The sequence below is a fragment of the Canis lupus genome, chromosome 1 (assembly GCF_011100685.1).
Source record: "Canis lupus familiaris isolate Mischka breed German Shepherd chromosome 1, alternate assembly UU_Cfam_GSD_1.0, whole genome shotgun sequence".
In the NCBI taxonomy this organism is placed as follows: domain Eukaryota; kingdom Metazoa; phylum Chordata; class Mammalia; order Carnivora; family Canidae; genus Canis; species Canis lupus.
Window position 1 is genome coordinate 111,163,922 of NC_049222.1, and position 24,958 is coordinate 111,188,879.

General features: G+C 54.5%; 2 protein-coding genes across 3 annotated transcripts in view; both read right to left on the minus strand.

The window, feature by feature from the left end:
* The window catches only part of RELB (RELB proto-oncogene, NF-kB subunit), a 30,051-nt gene extending 18,281 nt beyond the window's left edge, over positions 1-11,770 (minus strand). Inside the window, exons 1-4 of one of the 2 annotated variants that reach the window (XM_038528609.1) lie at positions 11,576-11,769; positions 10,679-10,720; positions 6,766-6,774; positions 4,841-5,187 (exon numbers count right to left, since the gene is read on the minus strand). In XM_038528609.1, coding sequence (XP_038384537.1) covers positions 4,841-5,187; positions 6,766-6,774; positions 10,679-10,720; positions 11,576-11,630 — 453 coding nt within the window. In that variant the 5' untranslated portion in view covers positions 11,631-11,769. Of the gene's footprint in view, positions 1-4,840; positions 5,188-6,765; positions 6,775-10,678; positions 10,721-11,575 lie in introns of both variants that reach the window. The other variant, XM_038528610.1, reaches the window with a different exon arrangement.
* Positions 11,771-16,058: 4,288 nt separating this feature from the next.
* CLPTM1 (CLPTM1 regulator of GABA type A receptor forward trafficking) overlaps positions 16,059-24,958 on the minus strand; it is a 29,069-nt gene continuing 20,169 nt past the window's right edge. Inside the window, exons 6-14 of the mRNA XM_038528611.1 lie at positions 23,301-23,386; positions 22,323-22,443; positions 21,526-21,770; positions 20,742-20,835; positions 18,520-18,710; positions 18,159-18,254; positions 17,705-17,840; positions 16,974-17,141; positions 16,059-16,806 (exon numbers count right to left, since the gene is read on the minus strand). Coding sequence (XP_038384539.1) covers positions 16,508-16,806; positions 16,974-17,141; positions 17,705-17,840; positions 18,159-18,254; positions 18,520-18,710; positions 20,742-20,835; positions 21,526-21,770; positions 22,323-22,443; positions 23,301-23,386 — 1,436 coding nt within the window. The 3' untranslated portion in view covers positions 16,059-16,507. The remainder of the gene's footprint in view (positions 16,807-16,973; positions 17,142-17,704; positions 17,841-18,158; positions 18,255-18,519; positions 18,711-20,741; positions 20,836-21,525; positions 21,771-22,322; positions 22,444-23,300; positions 23,387-24,958) is intronic.

Sequence of the window (24,958 nt, forward strand, 5' to 3'; positions counted from 1 at the left end):
TGATTGAATTAATGAGGCCATTAGGATGGGCTCTGTTCCAATATGCTCTGTGTCCTTATAAGAAGAGGTAATTTGGACATGCAAGGAGACACCAGACAAGTGAGGGCACAGCAACAACAAGGCTGTCTGCAAGCCAAGGAGACCTCAGAGGAAATAAAATCTGTTGGCATCCTGGCCTTGGACTTCTAGCTTCTAGAGCTGTAAGACAATACATTTCTGTTGTCCAAGCCACCCAGTCTGTGGTAGGCAGTTATGGCAGCCCAAGCAGACTAACATACCACCTTAACCACAGGATGTAACTCGACATCATAGAGTAGGACAAACGGCCACCCCATGTCTACTGATGTGAGACACCAAGAAGGCCACACTATCACCACTGGGGTGTTCCCCCTGAGACACACAATCTGATTTCACCAAGAAACAGTCATCAAACACAGAATGCAGGACGTTCGACAATTTCTCATATCCTCCGCCCGTGTCCACATGTCCAAACACATGTCAAAAGTCAGATGGAAAAACTAACACAGGTCAAAAGACACTAAAGATATCTGTCTTCTTTTGTCCAGGCTACTACAAGATACCATGAATCAGATGGCATGTAAGTAACAGCCATTTATTTCTCACAGTTCTGGAGTTTGGAAGTTGAGATGAAGGTGCCAGCGTGGTGGGGCTCTGGTGAAGGCTGCCTTCCTGCTGTGTCGTCCTCGCCCCGGGGAAGGGGCTCAAGAGCTCTCTGGCGTCTTTTTTATAAAATCATCCATCCCAGTCATGAGAGCTCTGCCCTTATAACCTCAGTGCTTTCAAAGGGCCCTACTTTCTGATGCTATCACCCTGGGCCGAGGATTACAACGTATGAATTTTAGGGGAACACACACATTCAGGCCATAGCAAGACCTGCCAACTAAATGCAGCATAGGATCCTGGACTGAATATTAAATAAGTAAACAAGAAGAATAGCTCTCAAGAGTGCTAGGGGCGTGGGGGGAGCATGCCTGGCTGGTTCAATCTGTGGAACATGCGACTCTCAATCTTGGGGTTGTGAGTTCAAGCCCCATGCTGGGTGTACAGATTACTTAAAAATAAAATGTTTAAAGAAAAAAAAGGGGAACGCCTAGGTGGCTCAGTGATTGAGCATCTGCCTTTGGCTCAGGTCATGATCCTGGGGTGTTGGGATCTAGTCCCACATCAGGCTCCCTTCAGGGAGCCTGCTTCTCCCTCTGCCAGTGTCTCTGCTTCCCTCTCTGTGTCTCTCATGAATAAATAAATAAAACCTTTTTAAAAAAAGAATATTTGGGGGATAATTAGAATATAGACTTAATATCGGATAATACCCTTGGAGGAATATTAAGTTTCTAGAGTGTGGTGATGGGTGATAGGATTATATAGCTCCTATATTGTAGGAAAACATCCTTGTTCTTGAGGGACATACATCAAAACGTTCTGGGTGAGGAATCATCATATCTCCAACCGACTTTCAAATCTCCCTCTATAAATGTCTATATAAAGGGAGAGAAAGACCAAAAGTAAATAGGCAACAGGCATGTTCACTGCACTATTCCTATCTATTGTGTGTTTTAAATTTTTCAAAAGAAAAAGATGGGACATAAAGTTGAAAAAAAAAAAAACCTGTCAATTGGAAAACTAAATGAAATCCTTAAAGATAAATAAGGGGCTACAAAATGTATCACAGTTGCCCCATTCCTGAAAATCCGGTGATGGAATATACATTTCAAAGCAAACCATTCTTTTGACCAAGATGTTCTACTCTGAGTGCTGCTTTGGCCACAATGTCTGGAGCCAAATCAAATAACAACTACCTTGTTGCATATAGGGAGTCTCACTGCTGGTGCTGGGCCACCTTCCTGGTTTCCTCATAGTATCCTGTGGGAGCAGGAACTCCAGCCTCATTTTACAGATGACAAAATTGTCACTGAGGCCAGCAGAAGCACTGGACCAGCATCAATTATTCACACAGCTGGTTAATACTAAAACCCATGTCTTTCTGACTCTAAAATCCATCTTTATAAGCAGTATGTTGACTGCTTCCTGCAGGAAGAATGGGGTTGTTCTGCTTCGGACCATGAGGGTAGGGAGGTCAGGGAAGGCTTCTCAGAGGTGGGCTGAGGCCTCATGGATGAATACAAGATGACCAGGCTGCATGATGAATACACTCCAGGTAGGAGGAACAGCATAAGCAAAGGCCTAGTGGTTGGAGGGTGGTGAGTGAGGAGGGGCTGGGTGGGAACTGGCAGCAGGAGTCAGAGAGGGAGAGCCTTAGAGGTGCAAGGAAGAGCTTGGGCTTCCTCCTGAGGGCACTAGACAGCCAAGAGAGGATTCTGAGCAGGGGAGAAGAGCTGATGTGTAACTTAACAGGGCCCCTCCAGCCACCTTGTGGAGGAGAAATTTAGAGGACGCTGGGAGCTGATGACCAGGGAGGAGGCCAGACGCCAGGGAGCAGCTTGGGCCAGAACCTGGGGCTAGTGGAATCATTGGTACACAATTCAGACTCAATATACACTTCGGCAAAGATCCAGAAGCACATAAAGGCTCTGTATTGGGGAGGCGTAAGGAAGCAGGCCTCTCAGACACCAGCTAGGAGAAACAGTCATGGGTACAACGCTCGCAGAGGACAATTTGGCAATATCTATCAAATTACCTTTGACCAGCAATTCCACTTCCAGAAGTTATTTGTGTGACATGAAGGAAATAGATGAACAGAGTCGTTCTCTACAGTTTTGCTCAAAGTAGGAGATGGCAAACAACATAAATACCCACCAATAGAGGACCTACACAGTGAATGAGCACCCACCCATGCAACGCAATTCAATGGTAGAGAATGGGACAGCTTTAGACAGGCTAAGGTTAGCTGAGCTCCAAGATACATTCTTCTCTCTCTCTCTCTTCTTTTTTTTTAAGTTTTAAATTTTAGGTTTTTGTTTGTTTTTAGTTAAGTTTTTCTTTAGTTTTAGGGTTTTGTAGTTGTTGTTGTTGTTGTTTTTAGTTTAATCTTGGGACACCTGGGTTGCTCAGCGGCTGAGCGTCTGCCTTTGGCTCAGGTCATGATCTCGGGGTCCCAGGATTGAGTCCCACATCGGGCTCCCTGTATGGATCCTGCTTCTCCCTCTGTCTATATCTCTGCCTCTCTCTCTGTGTCTCTCATAAATGAATAAATAAAATCTTTTAAAAATTTTTAAGTAATCTCTACACCAAATGTGGGGCTCAGACTCACAACTTTGAGATCAAGACTTACATGTTCTACAGACTGAGGTCAGGTGCCCCTTCAAGATACATGCTTAAGAGCAGCCCCGGTGGCTCAGCGGTTTAGCACCGCCTTCGGCCCGGGGTGTGATCCTGGAGACCCGGGATTGTGTCCCAAATTGGGCTCCCTGCATGGATCCTGCTTCTCCCTCTCTCTCTGCCTGTGCCTCTGCCTCTCTCTGTGTGTCTCTCATGATTAAATAAAATCTTAAAAAAAAAAAAGGTACATTCTTAAGCAAAAAAGACCACTGCGCAGAACAGTATGTACATTATACTCCTCTCTATGTACAAAGGGGGGCGGTTGTACATACACATGTACATATTTGCCTGTATAATCATAAACTACTCCCAGAAAGATACACGAGATATTGATAAGAATGGTCACCTCTGGGGGCAACTGGCTGGCACAGTCGGTTGGACATATGACTCTTGGTTTTGGCTCAGGTCCTCTCAGGGTCGTGAGATCAAGCCCCACATTGGGCTCTGTACTCAGTGGGGAGTTTGCCCCTCACACCCCTCACTCTGTGCATACGCACACATTATCTCCCTCAAATAAATAAATAAATCTTACCTTATCCCTTCAGTTCTCCCCCAACCAAAAAAGGTCATGACTTTTATTTATGTTTTTCCTTCCAGAGCTTCTATATGCACATACCAGCAAGTACAAATATAGAACCCTATTTTTCCCTCTTTTCAACACAAAATGTATAATCCCCTGAGAAGGGTTCTGTGCCTCAATATTTTTTTAGCTTATTAACATATCTTGGAGATGGTTCCACATTGGTACCTAGGGGATGGCTTCATTTTAAAATCTTTCTGTGTGAACCGTATGTGTTTATATTTATCGGCACACACACACACACAGAGATACGTGTCATGGCTGCGTAGGATTCCAATGTGTAGACAGACGTTCACCAGTGTCTTGCTGATGAACTCTGCAGTTTCCAATTCTTTACACAAGGCTTCAAGGGATAACCTTGCACATCCCTCTTTCCGCCCAGAGGCTGGCATATCTTTATCCTCAATTTCCTAGAAGTGGAATGGCCAGGCCTGTAAGGCATGATGATAAGAATCCTAACACCAGCAATACCAGCAGATCGACTCTCCTGAGCACATACATGTTAGAGGCCCTTGGCTCATGTAACGAACTCATCCACACTTCCCAGTAATAATAATAATAATAATGTATATAATATTATATATTGTATATAATAATTTATATAATAATGTATATATTATTATTATCCCATTTTGTAGAAAAGGAAACTGAGGCACAGAGGGACTGAATAACCAGCCCAAGGCTGCGCAGCTAGTAAATGGCAGAACAGGGATTCAAACCTGGCCACTCTAATGATTAGGGCCTCCCTTGTGGCCCTGGAGGCAATGAGAATTTTGATCAATACGGCCAACTGCCCGGAAGGAGGCCTTTCTTGGCATGTCCTTTAGAATGCGGGGCCAGGTGTTAGTAGTATCCGCTCCAACAACAGCAACGGCAGTAATAATAACCACCATAAAACACACGATAAACGCAAGCGCGCGAATCTCGGGCGCGGCGAAGCGCGAGACCCCGCCCGGGCCCCACCTCGATGGCGGGCAGCGTCTTGCTCGCCTCCGTGCTGCTCTCCCCCAGGATGCTGCCGGCCGAGCGGCCCTCGCACTCGTAGCGGAAGCGCATGCCGCGCTGCTTGGGCTGCTCGGTGATGACCAGGTGCGGCCGCGGCCCGGGGCCCGGGGCCTGGGGCATGACCCGGCCCAGGTGGCAGCCCCAGGGCGGCGGCGTGGCCGGGGGCGGGGGCGCCGGGGGGCCCAGGGTGACGGTGCTCAGGGAGGCCGCCCCGCGGGACACGAGGCGCGGCAGCCCTTCGCCCGGGCCCAGCTGCGCCCCCTCCAGGCCGAAGCCATTCTCCTTGATGTACTCGTCGATGATCTCTGTGGGGAGAAGCAGAAATTTGGGGTGACGCTGATTACAGAAGGAAAGGCCTGATGACCAGCCCGCCCACCTGTGCCGCCGGCCTTGCCCCCTCCATTCATTTCTTCAAGACATTTACCTTGTGGGCCGAGCCTGGGTGAGGGGGAGGGGGACGGGCAGCTAGCTCTGAACCCTCAAAAAGCCCCTTCCCTCCTTGCAAACAGCTCTCGGGTTCTTGAAGCCAGAAACCTGGGGGTGGGCCTCGTTTCTCCTTCTGCACCCATGTCCACTCCCCTCCCTAACAGCACCTGAATTCATGTCTCTATCACCTCTCACCTGGATAAAGGTAGGGCCAGGTAACAGGTGTCCCTGCCTCCATCTCGCCCCTTTTAATAATAAGAATAGCTTGTGGGAGCAGTTCTCACCTCAGAAAGCAGCACCACCATCCACCAAGTGCTCAAGCTGGAAGCCTGCACATCTTTGTTAATTGCTCACGATTCCACATCTGTTCCCCATCCTTGAACTTCTGCCTCTTTCCTCGAATACAGATTTACACTCCCACAACTTCTCCCCACACCCTTGCCTCCATCCTGGTCCACCCTGACCGTTCCCCCTCTGAAGCACTGCTCCTGTTCCCCCACACGCAGCCAGAGGTAGCTTATGTCACACCCTGTCCCCACTCTGCTCAGATGCCTCCCATGGCTCCCATCTCCCTTAAGGGTCAAAGACAACATCTTTCCCATATAACACCCTCCCCAAACTATTCAGTCAGAAAACAAACAAACACAAGCCCACACCCCGGAGCCCTTCCTCAGAGCCTTGCATGGACTGGCCCCTGCTGTCCTGGGCCTTCCACCTCCCACCACTGCCACCCCCCTCCTCCCACTCCAGTCTCTTTTCTGTTGCTCCCAGCAAGCCTCGTCCTCTTTGGGGTGTTGTGCTTGCTCGCCATCTGCCTATTCCATGCTTCCCTCCATTCAATACACACTGGCTCCCCATCCTTCCAGTCTCAGCTCATATGTCACCTCTCCTTGTCCTACTGTCTCTCCCACTAAAGTGTCAGCTCCAGGAGGGTAGGGGCCTTGTTTGGTTCATGGCTGAATACCCGGTGTCTAGAACAGTGCCTGGCACACGGTGGGTGCTCAGTACAGTTCACCAAAAGAATTAAGGATGCTCATAGTAATAGTAACACTAAACGCAGCTGATGTGAGGAATCTTTTCTAAGTATCAAGTAGGGCTATTACTTTGGGAATGTAATGGTTAAAATTCCCCAAGAAGGGCATCTGGGTGGCTCAGTGGTTGAGGGTTTGCCTTTGGCTCAAGTTGTGATCCTAGGGTCCTGGGAACCAGTCCTGTATCAGGCTCCCTGCAAGGAGCCTGCTTCTCCCTCAGCCTGTATCTCTGCCTCTCTCTGTGTGTCTCTCATGAGTAAATAAATAAAATACTTTAAGAAAATAAAATAATAAAATTCTCCAATAGTCCTGGAAGTCACACTGTGATCCTCCCCCCTGCCCAACAGCAAGGAAGGCCCAGATCCCACACTGTGAGCACTTGGGACTCCTCAGCCTCCCCCCCAAGGCCTGCCCTGTGATACTTACCTAATTCATCTGTGGAAGGAAGAGAAAGAGAAAGAGAAAGGTGAGGTCCAGAAACTAGTCAAGGCTTTCATCTTTTAAGACAGATTCCCCAACCCCATCCCTGCCTGGAACCCTCCCCCTTTCCCCTTTCCTCCATTCTGGGAAACTGGGCTCTGACTCCCTGGGGTGCTAAACTCCAGCCCCTATCTCACTCTTTTGGGCTACCCTCCCTTCAGCTCCCAATATTGAGGTCCCAGGATTAGGGTACCCTCAACTGCCTTCTAAAAAATATTTAGACCAAGAATTACAAAGTATCACTGGGGATCCACAAAAGCCAAGGGTCTTATCACTAGGAAAAAATTATACTTCCCATATTCTAAAATGTGGGAGTGTTCTCTCCCTAAAGCCCATCATCGGACCCAAGGGTCACTGGCTGGTATCTGAAGATCCAAAGAAGCCAATCCTTCACCTCCAAGCAATCGGCTGCTCTGCATCCTGGCCTAGTCTCTCAGCTACGCTCACCTACCACCCCAGATTTGCCCCCTGAGGGTGCTCGTAACAGTAATGCTGGGGAAGCCTCCTCATCACCTCCTCAGGAAAGGTCAGTCCTAAAAGGGGTCATGGAGGAATCGAAACAAACCTCCCGTCATTCCATAGACAGGACGAGGGGAAGACCAGAGTGAGTAAGCAAGCCTGGGGTCACACAGCAAGGTAGGGCAGGCCAGGGCCAGAGGCCCCTCCCAGGCTTGCCTGTGCCAGTCGCTGGCCACTGTCTGATCAACACCAGCCTGCCCCACTGCCAGACCCGTCCTCCTCCTCTACTCTCAGGGAGTGGCTCCTGGCTGCCAGACCTTTGCTCCTCAGAAAGCAGTTTTCCTGCTCCCCTTATCTCGTGTGATCTGTGAAGTCATCAGGGTAGAGAAGATACCCCCACTTGGCAGCTGGGGACACTGAAGCTGGGAGAGAAGAAAGGGACAGGCTATGGATCCCTGGCAGGGCCAACCTCCAGGCACTTCAACTTAGGCATCTGTGCTGGATAATGACGTGGGGGGGACCCAGAGATGACTTCGACTTTGGACCCTTGAGGAGCTCCCAGGCTGCATGGGGGAACCAAAACCAAGGCCCAGGCAGCAGTGGCCCGAGCTTTGGACTGCCTTGGTTCAAGTCCTGGCTCTGCAACTTGCTAACTGGAGATACCTGAGCCCATCACTTAACCCCTTTGTGCCTTGGTTTCTCCATCTGTAGAATGGACACAGGAATCATGCCTCATTGGGCTGCTGTGAAAATTAAATGAGTGAATATGTGGGAAGCACCTAGAACTGCCACAATAGTAGGCATTGCATAAATGCAGCTGCTGCTCTTGGATAAAGTGTTGGGTGATCTTATTTTATGGACTTGGGTAACCAACCCACTTTCCCTCTCTAGACATCAGTTCCCCTGTCTATAAAAGGAAGAGGTTGGCAGACCTGCTTTTAGAGAATGGAGTGTAGCATCACACAGATGTTGGTTAGAATCCTCCCTGTCACTCACTGACTGTGTAGCCTTGGGCAAGTCTCTCAACCTCTCTGAGTCCTTCCCTATAAAATGAGGTCGGAGCTCTTTACTCAGGAGTGAACATGAAGGTTCAGAATTACACAGATAAATTGCTTACTACTGTGCCTGACCACCCTAGCCCTTCCATAAAGCTTAGCTATAGCATTATTATATAAAAATCCCCTTTTAGGGGATCCCTGGGTGGCGCAGCGGTTTGGCGCCTGCCTTTGGCCCAGGGCGCGATCCTGGAGACCCGGGATCGAATCCCACATCGGGCTCCCGGTGCATGGAGCCTGCTTCTCCCTCTGCCTGTGTCTCTGCGCCTCTCTCTCTCTCTGTGACTATCATAAAAAAAAAAAAAATAAAAATTAAAAAAAAAAATCCCCTTTTGGGGGCACCTGGGTGGCTCAGTTGGTTGAGTCGCCAACTCTTGATTTTGGCTCAGATCATGATTTTGAGGTCCTGGGATAGAGCCCACATCTGCTCCATGCTCAGTGGGGAGTCTGCTAGAGGATTCTCTCTCTCCCTCTCCCTCTCCCTCTGCCCTTCCCTCTGTGCACTCTCTGACTCTCAAATAAATAAATAAATCTTTGAAAAAAAACCCTCTTTCAGCCAACAAACATTGGGAACTTCTCCTTATTTAGGGCTCAACACAAATAACACTCCATCCCACCCCAAACTCCCACCATCCACAGACAGCCAGGATGGGCTGCATGGGAACAGAAAACTAGCTGTCTCTCCTGCCTCAGGGCCTTAGCACAGTCTGCTCTCTGCTGAAATGCTCTTCCTCCAGTTCTTTGCATGGCTTCCTCCTCCTCCTTCAGGTCCTTGCTCAAATGTCACCTACTAGATAGGTCTTCCCTGACCACTTTATCGAAAATAGCCTCCTGGTCCCTAAGATAGCTCCAGTCGCTTGTGGTTACGTGCCTTTGTTTTATCATTTTCACAGCACTGATTAGAATTTGACAAGACTTTATGTTAAGTGACTCTTACCTGTCTCCTCCTGTAAACTGTGAGAACCTCAGAATAGGGGACACATCTATACACATGTCTAGCCCATCAGAATGAGGGAGAGGGAATGAGTCCATCAGAATGAATGCCCTATCACAGCATTAGTTCTCCCATCCTTGCCCTGTTGTTAGGTATCAATGACCCCAAGACTTCTACAGAGCCTTTATCACATTTTATAATCCACATTTAATTTACTGCATATGTGCCTGCCTCCACATCTAGGTAGGGAACCCGTGAGGGCACAGTCAGGGCTGCCTCAGTCACGGCTGAGTCCCCAGCACTGCCCAGCACAGGACGAGGTACAGAACGGGCACTCAATAAATATTTATTGAAGAGATGACATCACAAATTACTCTCAACTGAAACCAAAGATCTTGGGCCAGAAAAAAACCTCAGCCTTGCTCCTGCCCAGAACTAGTGCTTGGGCAGTACCTCTCTCCAACGCCATGCCCCACCTTTCACCATTGTCCAAACTCTCAGACCTGTTAGAGAACCCACAGAGCCTCCTCCACCACAGCCTCTACCTCTAGACAGAGGCCCAGCCCCAGTCCACCGGGGCTACCGAGTCTTCACAGTAACAGGACTCAGTCCCTGCCCTCCAAATCCCAGCAGATTTAGAAGAGAGAGAGGATGTTGTCATTTAGCCATGATTCTGCAATTTCTTGGGCAGCACTGAATTTTGGACGGCAGTGCCTGAGGGACCTTCCAGACTAGTGGTTCTCAGCATCTTTTGGGAACTTGCTAAAAATGAGAACTCTCTGGGCCGATCCTAGACCTACTGAATCAGAAACTCTAAAGGGAGGCCTCAATAATCTACTTTAACAAGCTCCCTGGGTGACTCCGATGCACACAAAGGTCTAAGAACCACTGTTACAGGCTGTCTGATAATAGTGATGATAATAATAAAACCAGCTATCAACAGTTAACACTTACTGTGACTTTACTGTGTGCCAGACACTGCTTTGAAAGCCTGCCTGTATTGAATCCTCTCAATCCTCTGGCAAAGGGAGACACTGATACTATGTCCATCGTACAGATGAGGAATACTGAGGCCCCGAGAGAGGAAGTGATGTGCAGGCATTCACACAGTGAGGGGGTGGTGGCACCGGCATGTCATTATTACCCTCTGCACTACCGTGGCCAAGCTCCCAAGAGGACTCCTCTTAGAGGGTGCTACGTGGTTAGTGTTACCTGTCCAGCTCCTAACCCCCCGGGAGGTAGGGACCCCTGGGCCCCCGTCTCAACCGGCGGGGACCAACACAGGCGGTTAGAGGACAGCTGAGGCGGACCTGGGCGACACCCCACACAGGGGCGTGCCCAAAGCCGCCTCCACAGGACCCTCCCCCCACCCTAGCGCGCGGGTGGGCCGGAACTGTGGAGGGCTGCTCACCCGTGGTCCTGGAAACGGCGAGCGAGGAGAGGTCCGTGGACCCTGCGGGGAGGGAGGCATGTCTCAGGAGGGGCCGGAGAGGCCGCGGGAGGGCCGCACCCCGCGCCTTCGGGTCGGGCCCCCTCACCCCGAACGCCCGCAGGGTCTGGCCTTGCTTCCCTTCCCCAACTCATTCTCCCCACCCTGCGTCACACCCCGGGTCGGGTCTGGAGGAGCCCTTCCCAGCTTCACTTAGGAAAGCCCGCGCCCGTCCTTTCTCTCAGGGTCGACCCTACCCCTTCACTTTTTCGGCGTCAGGCCGTCTCCTTCTCCCCCAGACCCTGCCACCTGGCTCCTGAAGCAAGCCCCAGCCCCTCTTTCTTCTCAGAGTCAGGCCCCGCCCTTCTTTTTTCGGAACAAGCCCTCCCCCTTTTCCCTGCCAGAGTCAGGCCCCTCCCGCTTACTCGGAGTCGCCCCTCGCTTCCTTCTTGGAGTTAGGCTCCGCCCCCATCTCGCTCTCAGTCAGGCCCCGCCCCCCCGGTGAGCCAGGACCCTCAGCTCCGACTCCGAGTCTGGCCACGCCCACACCTCCGCAGGAGCGGCTCCCACTCCGCCCCCTCGGAGCCAGGCCCCGCCCCTCCCTCTCGGAGTCGGGCCCCGCCTCCCCCTTTGCCTCAGGGTCAGGCCCCGCCCCCTTCTCACTCTGTAGTGGGACGCCTCCCTCTTACCTTGGGCTGGACCCCGTCACTATCCTCTGCCTCCTTCCTTCCCTCTAATACAGTTTCCCTGGGACCCTCAGCCTCGCCCCCCCAAACCCCTAGGCTCCTGTAGGAACCCGCAGACTACTCCGGGACCCCCCGAGCCCCCGCATCTCCAGTTCCTCCCCAGACTCCTCTCCTGAACCCGAGTCCCGCTTACCCAAGGCCCCCAGCTCCGGCGCAGCGGACGGTCTGGCGACGCGGCGGCTCGGCATGGCCCGACCAGTGGGGACGGACGGCCCGGAGGCCGGCGCAGATCAAAACACACGCCGGCAGGCCGGGCGGCCAGGAGGCACGGTCCCGAGGACGATCGCCGGTCGGACGAGCGGCGCAGGGGCTGGGGCCGCAGGCCGGGCTGGAAGCGCGGCGCCCGGGGCTGCGGGGGGCGCCGGGCCGGGCCGGGCGGGCGGCGGGCGGGGGCGGGGCGGCGGAATTCCCCGGCGCCGCCGGCCTGCGCGCCCATTGGCCCGCACCCCATCATGACGTCACGCTAGGGGAACGGGAAAACCCCCACGCGTCACGTGGTTGCGGGGGTGGGGCCGGCCGGGAAGAGGAGGCCGGGCGCACGCGAGGGGCTGGACCCGCGCCGCTGCCCATTGCTCTGGCGGAGACAACTGAGGCTTGCTTAGGGCCACTCATGTCCTACCCGTGGAGCAAGTCTGGAAATTGAGGCCCGCCCCCCCAGGTCCACCAGCGGTAGCTGAACCTGCTGTTCTCTGGCTGTAAGGGAAGCTGCGGATCAGGAGGTTGGCAGGGCTCCGCTGCCATTGGTACTAATGATCTTTAGGAAAACTAGTCTCTCCCTATGCTTCAGTTTCTTTAACTGTAAATTGGGATTGAAGATACTTAAAAAGTTTATGGCTAGAATACCAGTTTTAGGATTTGTCTGTTTTGTTCCTTGCTCTAACCCTAGAGCCTGGAACAGCCCTTGGAGCACGGTAGATGTCCAATGTTTGAGTTAATGGATGTTTTATTCCTGCCCCACTGCCCCACGTAATTTCCTAATAGCCCGGAAGACTTTCAGCTCGAGGGTTCCATAACTCAGTGTGCCAGCGTTAACGATGGAGCCCCCAGTATACATGCTGAGCGGTAGGCAGGGCCCCTGAGCAAAGGGCTCTCACCAGGGCACCTCACAGATGCCTCCCAGTTTGCACCTGTGTCAAATTAGGATTATTGCAGAGAGGAGGAGATTGAGGTGCAAAGCAGGGCAGCCCTCTGGTGAGGTCACATTCCTAGGCCTTCACTATCCCTGAGAATGACTAATTGACCATCAGGTCCTAACTTGGATGCCCAGCACTCTCAGACCACAGAGCCAAGGTTTGGCATCCTGTGTCTGCTGCTGTAAAAATTCCACCTCTTTTCTCCATGACCCACACGGATGTATTGATTCATTCAACATACACTCATTGAGCACCTGCTGTGTGCCAGGGTCCGCACTGGGCATCAGGTCACAGCACTCACCATATCAGGCCTGGTGCCTGCTTGTAGGAAGCAGAATCATGTGCAGCAGCAGTCTCAAAGTGTGGCCCTCGGCCGTTCAGGTGATGCGGATAGCTCAAGCTTAAGCTGGAGAGCTACTGCCGTAGAGTGAAATATCAAGCAAACTTTTTCCACAAAAAGCGGCCAAAGGCAGCATGGAAACAGAGCATGGCCGTGTTCCAATAAAACATTATTTTGTGGACATTGAAATCTGGATTTTGTATAATTTTCATGTGAAGTGAAATCTTTCTCTTGAGATTCTTTTTTTCAACCACTTAAACATGTAAAAATCACACAAATACTAGAAAAAGCAGGATTTGGCCTGCAGGCTCTAGTCTGCATTCAACAAGAGTATTGCAAGAGAAGTTATGATGGGAGGGTCCAGAATCAGGCTGTCTGGGTTCAAATCGTAGGTCTCCTACTTACCAGCCGTCTGACCTCAGGCAACTGACTTCATCTCTCTGAGCCTCGGTTTCCTCATCTGTAAAATGGGTCTTATGATAGTTGTGAGGATTAAGATACTAAAAATAGTTGACATTTGCATATAGCTCTTGCATGTGCTGGGCCCTGTTCCAAAAGCAGGGAACCCAACAAAAGCCCCTGCCATCACATGGAACTGAAATCCAAGGCAGAGGAGACAGGTGGAAAAAGAGACACAAATATTTATGTCTGGTGGTGATGGTGGCATTACAGAATAAAGCAGGATATATGGATTGGGTTTGGAGGGCACTGTTTGGGTGAGGATGTTCAGGGAAGGCCTGAGATGAAACGGAGCAGAGTTGAAATGATGAAAGATCTATGTGGCTATCCAGGGAAGTGTGCAAGGCACAGGGAACAGCAAGTGCAAAGGCCCCGGGGTAGGAACACATATGGCATGTTCAGGGAACAAGAAGGCTGGGGTGACCACTAGAGAAGAATTGGACAGGATGGGAAAAAGCTGGCCTGTAAGGTGATAGGGGACATTGAGTTACATATATTTAATAGATGAAGCAAACTACAAACAACCCTGAGACATGAGTTTGGCTCATGATAAGGAACATCGAATTGTGGCTCCTGCAACACGACCAGGAGCCCACCTGATGTCCTCTTGTCCCTTGCAAACGTTGGGCCTCACAACTGTATTAGGTGAATAGCTAGGATAGGTAAGAAATCCTCAGCACTCAGGGCTTCTGCTTGGCTCCGAGCCCCTGGAGGGCAGGCCTGGGGCTTTCTTGGTCTCTGCTGTGTTATACTATATGTTGGCAAATAGAACTCCAATAAAAAAATACACAAAAAATAATAAACCAAAACAAAAAAATAAAAATAAACAGAAGCCCCCCAGCTTAGGGCAATGTGCAGGGGAGGGGCTCAGGAAAAATTTGTGGATTTATTGCATGTCAGTTTCCCTCCCAGTGTGTTAATGCAAGCCCCATCAAGGTCTCCACTTCTGATGTGTCTGGGTCTGTGAAAGTCAGGAGCGCACAAACATATGCTCAGCAAACATTCCTGGAGCACAAACCAGTGAGCAAGACAGCGCTGGCTCTGTCTTCACAAGGCTTGGTCCAGTGAATAACCTGTCTCCAGGCAGTGATGACCCATAGTGGGTGTGAAAGCTAGGAACTGGAGGTCCCAGATCAGGGGTGTGAGAGCCCAGGGAACTGGAGGCCCCAGATCAGGTGGCCAGGGAGGACTTCCTGGAGGAAGAGACATTGGAACCGCAATGTGGAGGATGCACAGGGTAAGATATAAGTTGTGTATCTGAGGGCATGTCCCAGGGAAGGGAAAAGCAGGGTCTATAGCCAGAAGGTAAGAGATCATGGCAAGTTAAAGCAGGGAAGATGCATCAGGCTGTGGGGGTCAAGTCCCATTCCCTCAAGGTCTCGCTCATTAGGTAGGGGCCTGGGCTCTTCTCACAAGGGTAACAGGAACCATCAGAGATTCTGAGCACAGACCAGTAGGGTCAGGTTTGTGCTTTAGAAAACCCCCTGGCTGCTGAGCAAAAGGGAGGGGGGCAGGGCAGGAGAACAAGGAACAGCCTGGACCAGGTAGCCTCAGGGGAAGTGAAGAGGTGACTCCTGAGTAATTGGGGGGGAGGGGGGTGTTTACAGCTGATGGGCCTTGCCAAAATCTTGGGCGTGTGCCTGTAGGGGGGAGGCCAGTGAGTCCAGGTGGCCTGAGAGCCTCATTGGTTTCCAGAGTTTTGGGACAAAAGCCCTGCAGGGGAGCCCAGGCTTTCTCCCAGGGCACTGGCAACTATGAAATGAGATAGGGCAGGGGAGGGAGTGGAACGGGTCCGTGGCTGTCCGAGGAGAAGAGGAGCCTGCTGTCCCATATGTGTACACAGGGGGCTCTGAGGGTGCTAACATCTCCTGGGACCTCATAGATTCCCCGCCGGGCTCTGCAGGGCAGGGTGGCAGGTGGAGCCTGGTGTGGTCCTCGGCCCTGGGGCTTCCTCTCCCTACAGTTTCAATGAGGCCACCTCCCAAAACAGTAAACCTGGAAATGTAGGGTCCCAGCCCCTTGGAGCACAGGGACACCCAGAGACCATGCCCTTGTCTATAAAGGTGGGTCAACAGTCCTAGTACCCAAGTACTTGGGAAGACACACGTGCCATGATCTAAGATCTTGGCTGGGTCCTTGGGGCAGGCAACCCTGAGGATGCTGTCACCCAACAGCTACACAGCACTACAGCCAGGCATACCACTCTGAGCAAGGATTCACCCCCATACCCCTACCACAACCCTAGTCGGAGAGCTCATAGGCCCAGAGAGGTGAGGTGGTGTGTCCAGGGTGTGGGGACCGTTAAACGAGTTAGTCTGATGGGAACTTCTAAGGACAGTGGGTATCTACTCAGGAGGCAGGCCTGTGCTGCTGCCCTGCCTGGCAGCGTGAGGCCAGGAGACAGCCAGTGGGCACAGTCGAAGCAGCCTTGTGGTAAGAACACAGGTACAATATAGTCACAGCAAACAGCTTCCCATCTGTGAAATGGGGACAGTTACAGAAGCCCCTCGGAGGGCTGCTAGGAGGGGGAGAGAGTGGAGGGAAGAGGCCTGGCGGTGAGACCCACTTGACTGTGTCCTGCAACGTGCGGGTCTTTCTCACAGACCCATGAGAGCCACCCGCACCCCAGTAAAGCTACCCTCCAGGTGGTGGAGGAAGGCAGGCACAAGGGGGGGATTGCTGAGTTTAAGTTAAACACCCATATGAATTTATTAAATCCAGACTGTGTTAAAGGGTGGTGGTCTGGGAGGAGGGGCGTGGCTGGGGGACAAGGGACAAGATAATGGATGGCCGTGGGCATCCCACAGAGGGGCCCCAGCCGCTCCCCCGCCTGGCCCCCCACCCCGGCAGCGCCACATCGGCTTCACCATGATTCCCAATAGTGTTGGGCTGGCAGGGCGAGATGGCTAGAAACACAGAGGAACATACGGACAGACGGCGCCTCCACAAACAACGTGCCCTGGCCTGCCCCGGCCCCCACAACACATACTGGGCTCTGCCCCGAGGGGGGACCTCCTGCCGCCCTGGCCCCATCTGTCCAGGGAAAGAGCGACAGGAAGGGGAGGCAAGGGGGCCGGGGCAGCAGGGGTGGTGGTCACCAGGAGCCGGAGCGGAAGAGGAGGACCAGGGGCGGCTAATCCCTTTTCTTGTCCTCTGCTGGCTTTGGAGGGGCTTCCTGGGGCTCGGTGGCAGAGCTGGCCCCCTGGGTGGGCTTGGCGGGCAGGGGCGTGGAGGCCTCCTCCCTGGCGGCTGCGGCGGTGGTTGTGGCAGGGGCTGGGGCGGGTGGGGGTGGGAGGGCCCCTGCTGCTGTTGGGGCCTCGGCCACAGGGGCGGCTGCTGTCGGGGCCTCGCCACTCATGCCAAACTCATTCACCCGCGTGGGGTCGACGCGATAGATCCACCGTTGGTAGAGGTAGATGAAGAAGACCACATCTGAGGGTGGGGGAGGGGGGCAGTGTAAGGGGAACAGGCCCATCTGGCACCCCTAGACTGAGCCCGTACGCCAGCGCCGTGGCACCTCCCTCGGGCCAAGACCCTCGCTGTGTCTGGCTGTGGCAGCAGCCTCCTGCCCAGCCTCCCTCCCGGCCACTGGACCTCACCGTCCCGCAGGCAGCCGATCCGGTACATGACAGGCATCTTGATGACAAAGGCAAACAGGTCATCGATGAAGGTGTTGAGGGCCTTGTAAGTGAGCATGCGCCAGGGCAGGTGGGCCACAGACTTGAGCTTGTAGTTGATGAAGAGCTGGGGGGTCATGGTGATGAAGCCTGCAGTGATGACAGAAGGACCCCCATGAGCAGAGGAAGGGGTGCCCTGACCCTTGACCTCTCTGACAGCACTTCTGCTCTCTCCTCATTCTTCTCCAGCCACCCTGGTCTCCTCGCTGCTCCCCTCCCCCACTCCGGCCCCTGGGCATCTTTCAGGGCTCAGCTTACACACCATCTCCTGAGAGAGGTCCCCCCAACCCCATTAACTTCAGCCCCTCATGGCACTTGCCATGTGCCGTGACTCGTCTATCTGCTTATTTACTCGGAAGGGGCCCCTGAGGACCAAGACCGAACCATACTGAGCACAGGCCTCCTGGAAGTCCTCCCTGACCCCCAGACTGGACCAGGCACCCCTTTGAGGGTCCTGACAGGCCACCTCCACCCACCCTGGGTTGTCCCTGTCTGGGGGTGAGTCTCTCCCACACTGGACCACGAGCATCAGGAGGGCAGGGCCAGGCTGATTGGACCGCTGCTGGTGCCCTACATGGCCCAGCACGGGACCCAGGAACGTGTACTGAGTCTGCCCCAAGTAGGGGTGCCGAGCATGGCAGGGGGCTGCTCACCGAAGGTCAGCAGGAAGCCATATAGCATGCTGAGCACCCAGGAGTACCAGCCCTTGTGCTCCAGGTACAGGAGGCTGTAGACAGCGTAGCAGCCCAGGAGCGGGAAAAGGATCCATGACAGGTACCGGAACGCCATCTGTAGGGCACAGGGTGGGGCTGGCACCCAGCTGCTTGGGCCCCACCTGTCACCCCTGCTCCCCACCCTCACCCCCCCACACCTGGTCTGGCAGGCCAGGCCAGGGGAATTTCCAGGTGGCCCTGGGAACTCTGGGCTTGGAGAGGAAGCATACGTGGCAGGCGCGGAACCCTGGAGGGTGTGACACAGGCCATAAAGAACGGATGGGCCCCTCATCAGCAGGCAGAGGGCCTGGACCCCACCCGCTGCCCATCTCCTGCTCCCGGAGAGCATGGGTGCTTGGAGAGCCTCCCAGGGGCCCACTTGGGGGACACTCACATCATCATACACTTTGGTCGAGGACTCGATGTACGTGGACTTGTCTTTGAAGGTCGGGCGGGGGAAGAGCCCCGCCACCTTCTGCTCCCGGTCCAGCTGCAGACAGGGAGGGAGGCCGTGGTCGGCTGCCACACTGGCTCCCACCCCCAGGCCAGCTCTGGCCCCTGCCCTTCCTCACTGTTCCCAGTTCCCCTGCCCCACGTGTGACCCAAGAAATCCCCTGGTGCAAAAATCCCCTTGGTCCTGGGAGCGCAACAGGCATTAGGAAACCCCCAGGGGCCAGCTCCAGGGGCCAGCTGGGGCAGACAACCCCCATCCCAAAGCCGGCAGCCCCTAGGTCCGCACAGTGGCCTGGCCTTACCCGGACGTCCATGACCTTGGTGATCTTCCAGAGGTCGATGAGGACCCCGATGAAGACGCTGACCTGGACCACGAAATTTGTCTCGTTGTCCAGGATATAGAGAAGGACCACGAAAGACTGAAAGACGCCGAAGAAGACAGAGCGCACAGACAGGCCCTCCAGAGACTGCCGGCTGTTCCAGAACTGGATATCTGCACAAAGGTGGGGGATACTGAGAGACTGTAGAGTCCCTCCTGCAGCTCCCACTGGCTCTGCATCGGTGTGCAAGGCTATCCACAACCCATCCTCCTCATACCCTTCACCCCACCCCGATGTGCCACAGTGGCGTTGGGTCTGCCAAGGCAGAGGGGTGCCCACACCCTCCCGTCCCACGAAGAGTCTCTGCCTCATGGGCACCACGCAGAGCAGCAGAAAGGCAGGACCACCCGCCCTGTGGGGCACAGGGTGGCAGTGATGGTGACCGTGATCACTGCCATGTCCTGGTGCTCACCACACACCAGGTGCTAGGGCTGGTCAGGGAAGCCCCACTCCTCAGGCCACACAGCCTGTCCTGGATGGGAGCCAGGTCTACATGACACCAGACCTATGCTGTCCACCTGGTGCCATGCTGCCTCCCCTGGGCAGGAGGCTCTGTGACATGCACTTCGAGACCAGCTCCTTCAGCCCACCACCCTGAAACCCTGAAGGACCTCAGACACGTGCAGACAAGGGCCTGGCTCTGGTCCCCAACCAGAGCTCCTTCCAAGTGTCCCTCATGGACCCCTACCCACAGGGCCAGGCAGCCCCTCTCCTCACCCTGGTCTCTCATGGGCCAAAGTGGGTAATAGCACTAACACCTGCAGCCACAGGAAGTGACCCACCACAATACCTGCCCACAGAAGTGAAGCCAGACCCAGGGTCACACAGAGTTGCCTCTGCATTGGTGGTGAGGCTGTGCACCCACCTGGATTCCTATTCCAGAGCTCTGGCACACTCAGCAGGCTTGCCCCACCCCCCATCAGACCATTAGGGCCTGAGGAGACCCGAGGGGGACACTCATAAAACGCCCCCCACCCAGTCCTGACTGCGAAGAACGTATCAGGAGATGGACTTCCACTGGAGGTGGGTAGATCGGAGTCCCGCCTCAGACCAGGGAGGCAACAAGCAGGGAGTGTAAAGGAGCTCATGGCCCATGTCCCCCCCCTTGGTCACTGTGGGTGAGTGACCAGACCCTCTGTACCTTCCTTTCTTGTGAGGAAGAGGGACGGTAGACGCCCCAATTGTAAGCAAGCAGGAAGTCTGTGAGCCTGAGTGTGGCCAGGTACCGTGAGCGCTCCGGACAGCACAGCTAGGGACCTCCCTCCCTACCGGTGGTGGTCGCCACCACCTACTATCCAATTTGGATGTTATTAACTCCTAGAAGGTAACACTCAATCGTGGCAGCGTTGTCTTAATAATATCCGTTAGCACTGCTGCTTGCACAAGCTGTAGAGCAGCTGGCCTCCCTCAGACGGTGGCCTCTCTAGGGAAGAAAGGAAGGAGTGGCTCACACAGCCCAGGGGATGAAAGTGGATGTTGGATCCCCCGCCTGGGTCCAAATCCTGGCTCTGTCACTTGAGAGCTGCGTGACTGTGGGCAAGTTACTTAACCTCCCTGAGCCTCCACTTCCTCACCTATAAGCACGGAGGTAATGATAGGCTTCCTCATGGGGCTGGAGCTGTGGGGACTCAATAAGCTAATCAATGAGGGTGCTAACAACTTGGCCAGCACCCCCTCAAACGCTGGCCATCAGCACTGCTGGCCTTTGGAACTAGGGGCCTTCTGGCGACAGGGCTGTCGCCTTCCCACTCAGGTAGGCCCCATCCACTCAGCCTCAGGGGGCCTCCCCAACAAAAAGCCTGCTGTGCAGGGCAGCAGGAGCAGTTCTGGGGCTTCCCTGATTCCAGCCTGGAGTTCCCCAGCCCTGCTTCCTGGTGGTACCATCCCGGCCTCTGCCGGAGCAGCAGGCCAGCTCCTTCCCCAGCACCACACCCGCTGGACGGGAGTTTCTGGGCTGGGAGTTTTGGGGCCATTACCCTCCCCAGCTCCTCAGGTCTCTGGAGAGCAGGGCTGAGACATCCCATGTAGAGGGAGAACCTATGGGGAAGGAGGGAAATAGGGAAGGGATAGGCCCTACCCCTGCCACACCCCCTCCTATCCCCAGCTCCCCATAACCTCCCATAGGCCCCAGGGTCCCACCCTACCGTTCTTGAAGGCCAGGAACTCAAAGACACTGTGGACGATGGACACGATGATGGTGAGCGCCAGCAGGTAGGGGTTGGTCTCTAGGAGTGCAACCTGGGGGTGGGGGTGGGGGCAAGTCCTGTAAGCACGGCTGTGCCCTTTCCCAGTGGGGACCACGGCAGCACCTTTCATCAGCCGGCCCTGCTCTCCTTCTCCTTCCCCTGGACCCCAGAGGACCTGAGCCCTGGGGGGTGCCCCAGGGAAGGAGAGAGTACGCCAGCCAACAGGAGAGTCAGGATGCACAGATGGGTGGGGGGTAGAGGGACAGCAATGGGGCGAGAAGCAGGGTGACTGAGACAGATGAAGGGACAGTTTGGGGTGAGGACTGGAAACTCAACACTGAAGACAAGCCCAGGGAGGCACAGCCAAGTCCCCAGGTCATGGACGCAGGCCAAAAGAAAGGTGGAAACAAAGGCAGATGTCCAAGGATGCAGTGAGAGGGAGCAGAGACACAGAGCCCAGGGTCAGGGAGCCAGGCTGTCGCAGGGGCCAGGGTGTAGGTCCAGACCTGAAAAGGCCTGGCTGAGCCGACAGAAAAGCTGTGACAGGATAACAAGGAGGCCCACAGAAGCCTCGGAGCAGGACCCCCAGAGCCAGCCAGGACCTGCTGCAGGGATGGGGCCCCGGAGGTTGTGAAACTGGGTAGGGAGCTGGGGCTGGAGGTCCCCAAGCTGCTAGTGGGCCCACTTCCCCTTCCCCTCCTGCAGTCCAAGAACGTGGTGGAAAACCCCCATCCTGCCTCACCTTCACCGAGTCCTGCTCCTCGTCTGACTGCTCATATAGTTCGTCACCCAGGAAGTTCCAGGGCGACTTGGTGCTCTGGGCGGCATAGAGCTGCCAGCGCCAGAGCGAGAGTGGGCAGAAGGAGACACGGAGCGGCAGGCTGGCCAGGCTCTCATTGATGGGGTAGTAGTCCTTCTGCAGGTTCCAGTAGTCGTTGAAGTAGATGATGGGGTAGTAGTCACCACTCACGGCATCGAACTTCACATCTGCGGGCATGTGGGGCAGGGGCACTGCTCAGCCTGGGCTGCGGGCCGCTGGCACCCCAGAGGGTGGAAAGATCCCTTGGGCCTCCAATGACAAAGGTGGCAGATTCAGATGCCTAAAGGGACCTCTGACAGAGACCAGGGAACTGGGTACACTTCTCGGCTACACGAGTAGCTGGACAGAGTAGAAAGGGCTGGGCAGGCCTCACCTGAAGGGGACATCTGTGGCTCAGCCTCAACCCACAGCTGCCTGCGATTACCACATATCAGGGTTTTATAAAAGAAGTCAGAAATCTGGGTTTTTAAGCAATGCCATCCTGACTTCCAAAGTTGGCCACAACTCATGGGTTGATGACACTTGCCAGAAGACTGGTTTGGGCACACAGGTGGTCAGTGCTGGGATCACCAGGAGGTACAGGAAGGAAACGGGAGTGCTGGGAGAGGCGGGGACGGAGCCTGAGAGTGGTCAGATCCCAGTCAGATCTCTCAGGGAGCTGGGGCCCGGGAAACAAGGAAAACAGCCGGGGCTGGGGCTCAAGGGGGCTGGGGGCTCACACTGGTCCAGAGGAGGAGGCACACTGCCCTTCACCCACGGCGTGTGGTCGTCCACAATATTGATGGTGATGTTGGGGTGCCAGTGGGAGATGACCTCCACGGGACCATAGTCCTCGGCCCTCTGAGGGAAGATGGGGTGAGATGGGGTTGGAGAGGTAGGCCTCGGAGGCATCTGCCTACTTCCTTCTGAGGGCTTCCGTGACATTTGAGACAGCAGAAGAGCAACTACCACAGTGACCACTGGCCAAAGGCTTACCCCAGATGACCCCCCATGCCAGCCTTTACAGTCTTCCTTCCTCCTGACTCACTGCTCTGGATCCCCCCTCCCCAGCCACCTAACAGAGCAGGAAACTGAGGCATGAGGGTGTGGTTGGGGTCATAATGCCAGGCTGCAAAGCCTGGCCTCGTAACAACATGGATGTGAGGCCCACACTCAGCCTCCACACTTGGGGATCATCCCCCTATCCCTCCTTTGCCTCCCGCCCCCGTCCCTCTCTTCCTTGTGGAGAAAGGAAAGCTCCTGGTGCTCACCACTGGTTAAACACCCCAGCCTGCCAGAGAATATTCCTGCTAGAGTCACATTATCAGCTGTTGACTCTTTATCAGGCTGAGCCTGGATTCTGGGGCCTGGCTGCCTGGGTGTGAATCCTGGGGCAAGTCTCCTTGTCTACAAATGGGAATAGTGACAGGATCCTCTTGACAGGATCCTCTGATGCGGAGCATCTAAGTGCGTGCGTGCGTGGTGTGCAGAGCACCTGCTCCATAGGGGCTGGCTGCTACACCCTTGCCTGGAATCCTCCCCATCCTGACAGGTAGCTCTGATTCCTCACCTGGTTTCCAGAGAGGAAACAGGCTCAGAGAGGTGAGCAGCCTGACCAAGCCGCTACAGAGGCTCACTAGTAGTGCCAGAGGGGAGCTCAGGGGGCTGCGAAGGGCCCAGACACTCCCTCAAGGGCTGACAGCCCCGCTCATGTTCACCTTGATCATTTCTGGATCGGCTTCTGTCTCTCCTGTCAACAGGTTCTTGGTTTTCTGAAATCGCCGCCGCTTGTATTTGTTGATCACTGTTGGGTAGTGGGGAGAGGGTGGACATGAGACCTGCTGGCACCAAACACCAGACCTCTGGCCGCCAACAGCCACTCACTGGTCTCCTAGCTGCACTCTTGACCCCACAATGGGTTACACGGGAGCCAGAAAGCCTGAACTGCCTTCTCAAACCTAATCCTGTCTACCTCCCCATCTTTGCAGTGACACCAACATCTGCCAAACCACCCCAGGCAAAAACTTGGGAGTCTTCCTTCTCCAGAAATTGCTCCATCCATCCTGTCAGCAATTCCAGGGATGCCCCTCCGGCTCGAGCCTTGCATCCAACCACTCCTCCCACCTCTCCAGGGCCCCACACCAGGCCAGCCACAAACGTCCCCCTCCTGATGGCCACAGTCCTCACTGGACTCCTGGTGGCCGCTCTTGCCCCCATGATGTTCTCTCCACGAGGCAAGAGCAGTTCTTTTAAACCAAGTATCTGCTCATGTCCTGCTGCTCCAGAAGCCCAGAAGGCTCCCAACCCCTGAGCAGGGCTCTTGCAACACTCACCACGACCCCACCGACCTCCTGCCTTTGTGCACCTCACTCCTCTCTCCCCAAATCTGCCAACCCTGGGCCTTTGGAGGTGCTGCACCATCTCCCTGGTATGCATCCACCATGGCTGGAACCTTCCTGGTTGGCTCCTTCATAGCCTTCCAGTCCTTGGTGAAATGCTCCTCTTCTACCAGCTTCCCCGCCCACCCCACTCCAGGAGCCTGTCCTGCCGTCTTCCTCACCGTTTCTATCACCCCCACCACTTTTTATCCCGGCCCCAAGTTCGCCTCCCCATTGGTTGGTGTGTCTGCTGTCCACCTCCTCTAGACTGAGAATCCCAGGACTGACAACTAGTAGAACACATGAACATTGATGGGCAGGCTGCGGACAATTCTGGAGAAGGCCTGAGCCACCAATGTGAGAAATATTTTGGGGCTGTGAATCCCCAGTCTGGAGTGGACCACACTTCCTCTTTTGGAGACCAGGTAAGCTACAGGCTCCCTGTCGCCCTGCCCAGAAGACTGCTAAGACTTGCCAGAAAAAAGAGGCTGGTGCTTGCTTATACCCCATTGCCCCTCATCCACCCCAGCCTGGTACTTTTCAGGTCTTCTTTATGCTAAGACAAACCACAGCCTGCCCCTCTTGTGACTTCTCCATCCTGCCCCTGTGAAAGGGAGAGATGGGGAAATGGGAAAGAGAGCTGGCCAAGAGCAGGGGCTCTGGGGTCACATCCTGGCTCTATCTCCCCAAGGGACTCTGGTGAGAGCTACATCACTTCCCTAGGCTTCAGTCCCTCCTCTGGAGAATGGGGTTCAAAGTGCCACCTCTTCTTGGCAGGACCACTGTGAAGTAGCTCTGCTCTCCAGAGCACAGCCAGATAGAATCCCTGACCATCACACTTCCACAAACCACAGGGCCCGGGTCCCTCCCACCCACTCAGAACCAGGGCTCAGGGCTTTTGGAGTCTATGGATGAGCTCAAGCTCAAAAATGCTTCTGGGAATTGGCTTTTGGTTTCCATCCGGGACCTGCTGCTCTTCCTGTTAACATGAACGGCAC